This window comes from Mus pahari, chromosome 20 (genome assembly GCF_900095145.1).
Source record: "Mus pahari chromosome 20, PAHARI_EIJ_v1.1, whole genome shotgun sequence".
In the NCBI taxonomy this organism is placed as follows: Eukaryota; Metazoa; Chordata; class Mammalia; order Rodentia; family Muridae; genus Mus; species Mus pahari.
Genome location: NC_034609.1, coordinates 30,921,627 through 30,931,751, shown reverse-complemented (window position 1 = coordinate 30,931,751; position 10,125 = coordinate 30,921,627). Strand labels below are relative to the sequence as shown.

The 10,125-nt window shown below is 44.5% G+C and overlaps 1 protein-coding gene across 1 annotated transcript in view; it reads right to left on the bottom strand.

Annotated features, from left to right (window-relative positions):
* Positions 1-10,125, bottom strand: part of Wwp2 (WW domain containing E3 ubiquitin protein ligase 2) — a 118,386-nt gene that overhangs the window by 34,846 nt on the left and 73,415 nt on the right. The window contains exon 8 of the mRNA XM_021220650.2: positions 5,559-5,769. Coding sequence (XP_021076309.1) covers positions 5,559-5,769 — 211 coding nt within the window. The remainder of the gene's footprint in view (positions 1-5,558; positions 5,770-10,125) is intronic.

Sequence of the window (10,125 nt, the reverse complement as noted above, 5' to 3'; positions counted from 1 at the left end):
AAAAAAAAAAAGAGTGTGCAGTCATTTATCCACTTACACTGCCTCTCCCTAAACCACGAGGGATGCTGACAGTGCCAAGATGGGCACGAGATTCCTTATTCTTGAGGAGCTCACAAGAAAGTACAGTGGAAATGGACGAATGATTACATGTGATGCATACTTTAGATATAGGAGAACACCTCATGGCTCGGTAAGTGCACAGGGAACCACAGAGTCTTTTAGAAAGAACACAGAACATGCACATTGAGTTATCTAAGCAGATAATAATCTCTCTTGGGGGTCAGGAACAAAACCATATACCACAATAACACAAGGTGTGGAAAGGGCACAGTCTTCCAATACAACCCTTTAATAGAAAGCTACACAAAATGTGGTCCACGGTCCAAACTGTTTCAGTCCTGGGCCCAGAAGCAGGTTCCTTAGCTTAGCTTTTAGAAACCTCCATGCCTTTGACATAGCCTCAGCATCTAGATATGTAAATGATCCCTGAACAGAAGATAAAACAAAGTAAACACTCATCATAGGTTGACAATTTGGAAGTGAATGGGTAGCAACCCTCCCAAATGGCATGTTCTTCATTTATAGGCTAGGTGGCACTATAAAATGCTCTGAGTGAGAAGCACTTTGGTTAAAGCCAAAATCAAGTTTGGAGTGAGATTCAGTGGAACAGGCTGGCTTGTAACTCAGCAGACACTCCAAATCCCCCCATCTTTTTGAGTGTCTATACAAAGCACCGGGGAACTCTCCAAGGCTGTCTCGAGGTCGTCAAAACCCACCTAATGAAGCTAGGGGTCTCGGCACAGGGAATGGGGACAGGACAGATGGCAAATGTGAAAGGGCTAGAAAACGACACTCCATTAATTTCACTCTGAGGCAGGAAACAGAGCAGCCAATGACTTGGGGAGAACAGGGATGGTGTGAAATGGAATTGAGGTAAGCAGGCAGTCCAAACACAACGTCCTCTCTTATGTAAGAAACCACAGCCATGTGCTAGCTGCCAGGGTAAAATAATGTGCCTCTGTGTGAGGGACTCAGAGCTGAAAAACTGGGTCATAATGGGGGTTTGTCAAAGCCATGCACACACGGGCGGTTCATGAGTACTCTGTCTCCAAAGTGGACTCTGACCCTGAGAAAAACCAGACACAGGGCCACCTGACCAAAGTGGCCACACTGTCTACCCCTGCCTGGACCACTACCTCACGTATGTCCAACACCCCTCCTTTCAATATGCACTTACAACCTGGAAATATTACACCCTTCCAGTAGCTTCTTTGGGGCTAATTAAGTTAAAAACTTTAGGGGGGGGGGACTTCAGACAAGGGGAGAAAAATGGACCAAGGAATGCTGTATTTGGCCTTCGGCAGTTTAGGTTTCAGAACTCCCTCAGCCTGGAAGCACACAGATGTGTGAAACTAGTCTTTCCTGCTATAAATTTCAGAAGACCAATGTGGCAATTCTTGGAATCTCCGTGAACCTTTCCCATCCCTCAGCAAAGGAGATGGAAGATCTGAGAAGATAAAGTTGGTAACAGAGTCACCCGAGGCCCAAGCAAGCAATCCAGTTTTTTCAGAAATACTTCACTCAAACAACATCTAGGAGCCTTTGTAAATGAGGATCGATGTTCTGACCTGTGACAGACACAGCCGAACCCAAAGCCAGTCAACGCAGAGAGGAAGGGAAATGTAATGTTCTGTCACAGATGTTCTCCCTTTAAAGCCTCAGAAGCAGAGAGATTCATTCGGGTGGAAAGGAAGAGAGAAATGGAGAGAACGATAACATTTAGACATACACATGACAAGTTCGTCCTGGGCCTACTCTGTGCTATGCTCCTAGACACCTACAGCCCGCAGTGACAGAGGGACTTGATCAAGCAATTACAAGTATGAGAAAAGACATGCATACATATCTTACATATGTCCATCCATACATACATACATGTCTACAGGGATCAGAAAGAGCTGATTCCCTCCTGAGGAGTGTCATTAACCTGAAACTTAAGCAATTAAAAGTCAAGAAGTTGAGCAAGTTTTGAGAAACCATCATGGGGGAGGATGCTCAGTCTGGAGAGAGGGTAGGTAGTTCGTGGCTCAAATGAATTCATTAGGACTGGAGCTTAGAGTGCAGGAGAGTAGCTTCCATGGAGGCTGATGGGTAGATGGAGCCCCATTTGTCAGAGATTTTCAGCTTACTTAAGGATTTGACAAATTATTCTGAGGAACAATAGGAAGAAATGTGGCATTTCAAGCAGGAAAGTTCATCTTAGTGTTTTTACTTTAAAAGATTAATGTAGGAGCTGGAGAGATGGCTCAGTGGTTAAAAGCACCCTCTGCTCTTCCAGAGGTCCTGAGTTCAATTCCCAGCAACCACATGGTGGCTCACAACCATCTGTAATGAGATCTGATGCCCTCTTCTGGTGCGTCTAAAGACAGCTACAGTGTAGTCATATATATAAAATAAATAAATCTTTAAAAAAAAAAAAAGATTAATGTAAAGAAAGACAATGTCTGGAGGTCTCCTGGGCCAATGGTAGACCATTTTCAGGACAGGGTCAGATAGATCAGAGGATGGTTCTGCTCTAGGTTGAGTTAAGATACACAGCTAGTACAGTGGGCCCAAGATAGAGAAATGAGAGCTGGCATCAAGTTCTCAAGGACCAAGGTGCCCAGAGAGAGAACATAGCGGGACCAGAATAGACGTCATAAACTATTCTGAGCACACACCACTTCTCACGTAGCTCTACATTTGTCAAGCCCAGCCCTGGACTTGCCATCTCTTAAACAGTAGTGAATAATCTATCTAATGGACAAACACAGGCCAGTGAGATGGCTCAGTAGGTAAGGCACTTGCCACCAAGTATGCAACCTGAGTTTGACTCTCAGAACCCACAGGCTAGAAGAAAAGGACAAATTCTCTAAAAGTTGTCCTCTGGTTTCTCTGTGTGTTTATATACACACACCTATACGAACTTTTTAAAAACCATGTAACTAACAACTTCTAAATAAAGAAATATGCATCATGTAAGGGCAACAGCCTATAGTCTGGACACTGGCAGAAGTTCAGTTTACATGCCTCGTTTATACATTTTCATAAAAGATAAAGGTATTCTGTGATTTCTCCCAGTGCCCTCTTGAACAGCATTTCAGGTCTACAAATTGGGAGGGTCAATATAGAAACTATGTCCTTTCTGGGTTCCAATACCTAAGAGCCAACCCAAAAGCCTGCTGCCCCCATTACTGTGAGCTCACCAGTGCTGGTGGCTGGCTTCAGTCAAAAGCGGCAAACTCTGAGCCCAGACGTGGCCCTCCAGATCCTGAGTGAGGTACTAAGTACCCCTGGAAAACTGGGGGTCCCGTATTCTTCTCTGGAACATCCTACACATAAAAGTGGGCAGCAGCATTTCCTCACCCCATCCATCCCCCACACACATGTGCCTTGTCACATTCTAAATGCTCTAAGAAAAAGACACAGTCCAAGCTCCACCTCAGAAAAGTATCTTAGCCTCTGGCCAAGAGAGGAAAGGGGTGGGGCAGGCTTCCCTGGGCTGTGGAATAAAGAACATTCTCAGAGCCTGGAGTTTTCCAACTGCTAGGAAACAGAAGTACCCAATCCCAGAGAACAGTAACCCTCACACACGCCCAACATAAAGACATGTTGAGCCATTAGCCTTAATTGCCTGTGACTGACACAGAAGTGAGGCTGGCGTTCCAGGCATTTGCTCAGGAAAGAAAACAAACAGCTCACTGGGGACACAGGCAGCCATTTTCTCTCCTTTTTGCCAAAATGATTCTGCTCTGTTTCTCTCAAATTATAGCACACAAATTTGAAAGTAAGAACAATACAAAATCTCCCACTTATGAAATAGAAAATAAAATCTCTACAGGGATACAAAAGCAGTTGGTTAATAATCTTCTTTCAAAATCAAACACATTACCCCCAAATAATAATAATAACAATAAATGGCCTTTTCAGAGCTCCTTCTCACCACTCCAGTTTCCTTCAGGTTTGAGATAATAAGACTTATCTGCAATGGTTTTCACTTGATCAGCACACTATCAGGAGAAAGGAGTTTCATGAATGTGTGTCTGTGTGGGATGTGCCTACAGAGGATGATGGACAACCACAGGGGTGATTCAGCTCTCTCCTCCATGAAGGGACTGGGCCTGAGCGCAGGCACTCAGACTGGGTAGTAAGTACCTTCACCTGCTGAGCCATGCACCAGCCCAAACATTTTTTTTTACAACAGCATTTACTTGGGGTAGGGGATGTGCCACTGAGGGCTAGAGGACAAGCTGCAGGAGTCAGCTCTCTCCCTCCACTCAGCGGGTAAGGCTTGGTGACAAGCACCTTATACTAAGCCATCTTGCCAGCATGGGACATTGGTTTATTTGGTACTAGACTGATGACCAGGGTGGACGGTGGGACCAGTCCTCACTATAGTCTTAACTGAAATAAGACTGTTGCCCAGGTCAGAAGCAGTCTCTGCCCTTGTGGCTCCTTCAAAACGACTTCAAAGCAATCCTCACATGACTCTCAGCACGTTTCACACACACCATTTACTGGAGTCCCTCCACAAGGATGCTTGCTATCATATAACCAACATGTAAGTCATATAGCCAGGCCACAAGGGTAAGGTAGAGGGATGGATTCAATTGCTCATGTAATTTATTCTGTCCCTTGGGTGAAAAAAAATTCATGTTCTTTTAATTTTTTTCTTCATTTGTTTATATGGTGTGTGTGTGTGTGTATGTGTGTGTGTGTGGTCAAAGGACATAAACTCAGGGTGCCTGGCTTGGTAGCAAGTGCCTTTCTTTTTTTTTTTTCTTTGCAAGTGCCTTTCTTTATCCACTGACCCATCCGGTCAGTTCCCAGAATCCATAGTCCTCATCTCCACTTACTACATAGTCAACGATGAGCTTTCCTTTGTCTTGCTGGAGTTGCCATCTTGGTAGAGATCTATGCTATACAAAGAGAGCTGGGCGTGGTGGCGCACACCTTTAATCCCAGCACTCAAGAGGCAGAGACAGGCAGATTTCTGAGTTCGAGGCCAGCCTGGTCTACAGAGTGAGTTTCAGGACAGCCAGGGCTACACAGAGAAACCCTGTCTCGAAAAAAAAAAAAAAAAAAAAAAAAAAAGAGAGAGAGAGAGAGAGAGAGAGAGAGCAAGAAAACGAGTACCCTACTTAACACTGTCCACAGCTGAGGAAATAACTCAGTCACAGAGACTCAGCGCCTAAAGCCTGAATCCTCTGTGAACTGCCAAGGTCAAACTCAGGAGGGAAAAAGCTAGTTAGTAGTCAGACATCCTCCCACAACCCACGAAGGCAATGAGCTCCTTTGTTCCACAGAGGCTGGCCACTTAAGTCCCAGCATAAAGCAGCACTGGCCAGCATGGGTGGTTCAGGTGCTCTTTGAGATGTACACAGAGCAAGCACTTGGATACTCTTGATATTCTTGCTTCAATACATGGCAGCTTTGCCAGAGACCCCTGGGCACTGGGCATCAACCAGGGTTTCTAGCCTGGTGAGGAGGGTGCCATGGTGGGACACAAGACTACTCACCCAGCAGGAAGAGCATCAGGGGCCTGTGCGGCAGCAGGGAGCTGCTGTGTCCCTGAAGTGCTGGGCTCCTCTCCCTCTGCTGGTGTGGACGGTGCAGGGAGAGATGTCGTGTTGGGATTTGAGGACACACTCAAGGCTGCTGCAGGCGGGGATGTCACACCAACAACTGACGGTTCTTCAGGATCACTGGCTGGAGTAGGTTCCTCACTCACTGCAAATGCACAGACCATACTTAAAGATAACAGGAATAAGAACTTTTTCCTTTACTAGGTTTCAGACAGAAACACTGTACCTGTGATACTAGCCTACTCAGATTAGACAACAACTATTGAGTTTTACAAAACCAGGCCTAGTACGAACTGGTTCTGGCACTCAGAAGGTAGAAGCAGCTCGCTTACTTGACTTTTTTGCACATCCTTTAGTGTGAATCAAGGTTATATGTGACTGAGTAATTGCCAGACTCAAGTGGCTGATGCTAGTTGTCAGCTGAAACCAACATGTCTTCCTAGGATGTCGCCAAGCTGGACTTCTGAGGCGTGGGACTCACTGGTTGAGACCCTTGTGTTCTCAAGGGTCAGAATAAGTAGACATACTTATTCTGCAGTGCTAAGGACTAAACCCAGAGCCCTGCATAGGCTGAGCAAGCGCACCCACCGTCAACGAGCTTTGCTAGCTTCTCAGCCTCAGGTCTGCCTGCCTTCTTGTCCGTGTTAACACTACCTGGCAAAGAGGCTAGATCTGTTGCTTAATAACTAAATCTGCTAAGAAATGGTTTCCCAACATAAATGCAAAATTTTCTATTTATATTCAAGCCAAGCCAAGCTGGTGCACAAAGCAGACAACAGTCCTCTTTATGCAAAGCTGTAAACTTTATGCAACTCCAATTTTAACAAAACAAAACACCAAGTCTTAGATAAAGTCACTGTAAAATTTATAAAGAAAACCTAAATTTGTAAGAATAGAGATGAAAGTCTCCAAAAAGAGTGCTGGGTTTCTGTAGGGTTGTTTCCCTCTAGCATATCAGATCTATTACCAAGCTATAATAATGTACTAAATCAGGAAAAGTCAGAGACCGACTAAAGCAAAAGAGTTCAGAAACAGACAAACAATTTAAAAATTCTTTGGAGGTTACAAAATACTAAGATTCTAATTCCCTTGGTGTGGTCTTCACTTATTGGGGGACACTTCTAATAAGGAGCCACCCTCAGGCACTCTGCGTCCCTGAGATTCATGAAGTGTGTGAGGGATGGAGCCTGTGGAGAACTTTGGCTCTCCCTCTCCCAGCCTTCAGAATACTGAGCTGGTGACCCAGCATCATCTGAAAAGGATCGATGAGGTTTTGTTTTCTTTAAAAATTACTGAGGGTCAGGGAGACAGCGAGATGGCTCAGCCATTAAGAATACACACTGAAAGACGGGCATGGTGGCGCACGCCTTTAATCCCAGCACTCGAGAGGCAGAGGCAGGCAGATTTCTGAGTTCGAGGCCAGCCTGGTCTACAGAGTGAGTTCCAGGATAGCCAGGGCTACACAAAGAAACCGTCTCGAAAAAACAAAAACAAACAAACAAACAAACAAAAGGTTTCACACTGCTCTTCTAGAGAACCTGACTTCAATTTCCAGCATGTCCATCTGATGACACACAACCACCAGGAACCTACCCCCAGGGGATCCTATGCCTCTGGCAAACTTGATTCCCTATACTCTTCTGCACACCTGCACACACACACACACACACACACACACACACCAACATGCGCACGCAGACACACACACACACAACTATAAATAAAACTTTAAAAAAATGTTGTAGAAAATAAAACAAAACACAAAAATATTGGATTTAAATATTTCAATGCATGTGTTAACGCCCTTTATTTATAGTAAAATTTCCCCATATTAGAATGAGGTTAGTGGAGGACAATGCTCTTAATATTGGCTTTAAGTTCTATAGAAAAATTCTAAGATAATTAAGTGGGAAATTGCCAAACAGTGCATACAGTGCATATATATATATATATATATATATATATATATACATATATATATATATACTTATATATAGGAACTGTGTATATATATATGTATATATATATATGCACTGTATGTGTGTTTATATAATATATATAATATATATAGTATATACTATTATAATAGTGTATTAGTATTATCATCTGTGTGTGCTTAGACATGTGTGTTTTTCCCCTCAGACAACACACATGCATACAATTGTTCACTTAAAGAATATCATTGTGGTGCTAGAGAGATGGCTTAGTGGATTGACTGCTGAGTTCAGTTCCCAGCAACCACATGGTGGCTCACAACCATCTGTAATGGGATCTGATGCCCTCTTCTGCTGTGTCTCAAGACAGCTACAGTGTACTCACATACATAAAATAAATAAGTGAATATTTCAAAAAACAAAAAAGACTGTCTTTGTAGGAATCACAATAGCCATGGCCTCTGCATGTTTAAGCTGTAGTCTCCCCCCCAGCCCCCCCCCCGCACCCCCTTCAGTTTTTCGACACAGGGTTTCTCTGTGTAGCCCTGGCTGTCTTGGAACTCCTCTATAGACCAGGCTAGCCTCAAGCTCACATATTTGCCTTGCCTTTTCAAACCAGTACTCTGGAGACAGAGGTCGTTAGACCTCTGAGGTCAAAGCCAAATCTGGTCTACACAGAGTTCTAGGCCAGCCAGGGCTACCAAGTGAGACCATCTCAATGTAGTAGTAGTACTAGTAGTAGTAGTAGTAGCAGCAGCAGCAGCAATCCAGCTTTACTTCAATGGAAGTGTGAAAATGACTCAGGCTGTCTGTGTCCTTGGTACTTACTATTAACATTTCCTTTTTTTTTTTTTCCGAGACAGGGTTTCTCTGTGTAGCTCTGGCTGGCCTGGAACTCACTCGGTAGACCAGGCTGGCCTCGAACTCAGAAATCCGCCTGCCTCTGCCTCCCAAGTGCTGGGATTAAAGGCGTGCGCCACCACACCCAGCTAACACTTCCTCTTTTAAAAGACAGGTTCTCATACACCTTAGACTAGCCTCCAACTCACAACATAGCCAAAGCTAACCTTGAACTTCTGATCCTCCTGTCTTTACCATCGGAGTGCTGGGATTACAGGCATGCAACGCTATGCCTCACATGCACATGTATGTGCATGCAGTGCGGGGGACTGAACCGGGAGCTTGTGCAGACTACATAAGCACTCTACTGCCTGTGTCACATCCCGCCAACACTTTACTTTCTACCCTCTGTTCTTGCCAATATCTTTCACAGCCCTGTTCCTCAGACGGTCTCCACTCCTCTGCTGTCCAGACTGGCCATTGCTTGTACAGATTCCACAGTGACTGTGGCCTCAGCTATGCAACCGTGCAACCCAGAGCGCCTGATGTGTTAACATCACTTAGGACTTGGCTGGGGCGTGTTTTCAACTCTTTTTGTTTTGGTTTTGTGTATGGTTTTTGAGAGAGGGTTTCTCTGTGTAGACTGGCTGTCCTGGAACTCGGTCAGCCTCAAGCCTGCAGAGATCCCCCTGCCTCTGGCTCCAGAGTTAAAGGCACACACCACCCCTCGAGTTTCCAACTTTTACTGAAGGAGATCAGAAGGCAGAGTCGTGTCTTGGCTTCTACTTTACACTGTCCAGGAAACAATTTGATAAATACTTGTTCAATACATATGCACTCGCCAAATCTAAAATTTAAAAAAAGACCATAGAAATAAACCACCTGATATTTGTATAACATTACGACTTAAAAATAGGTCTTTTAAAAATATCTGGGTGTAGCTGGGCAGTGGTGGCACACGCCTTTGATCCCAGCCCTTGGGTGGCAAAGGCAGGCGGATTTCTGAGTTCGAGGCCAGCCTGGTCTACAGAGTGACTTCCAGGACAGCCAGGGCTACACAGAGAAACTCTGTCTCAGAAAAAAAAAAAAAATCTGGGTGTGACCTGTTGTTATTTAGCTTTTGTTTGTTCACTGTTTGAAATGGCGTAGAACCTATGCAGCCTGAACTCATGATCCTCCTGCCTCAGCCTGAGTGTGCTATATACATCTGTATAAAAAAAAAGATGGCAGGATGGTAGGTCCTCACCCCATGGCCTCTAGTATTACTCTTTTATATAACCATAGCACATTTGACAAATTTTTTTTAAAAAAAAAGTGTGTGTGTGTGGGGGGGGGAATCTGTACAGTACTATTATCTAAACTCCAGATTTATTTGAATCTCACTAGTTTTTCCACTAAGTCGATTTTTCTGTTCTAGGATACAATCCAGGATCCCTCATTATCTTTAGCAAGTACACTTTTATTAGTTCATTTATCATTCCAACAGCCCATGAGGAAAATGTTATTCTCACTTCACCAAAGACATGCAAACGCCATGACTACTCAGACAGCTGCCACGCAAGCAGCAAGCAGCAGAACTGCTTCAAACCCAGAGCATTGTGAGGAGGGAATACTGGAAAGAAGGAAAGAGAGGGCTTGGATGTTCTCCTGGATGATGGAGTAGAGGAGCCAGGGTAGGAGTGAGGGAGGAGCCAGGGCAGGGAGGTGGGGGAGGTACCAGGGCAGGG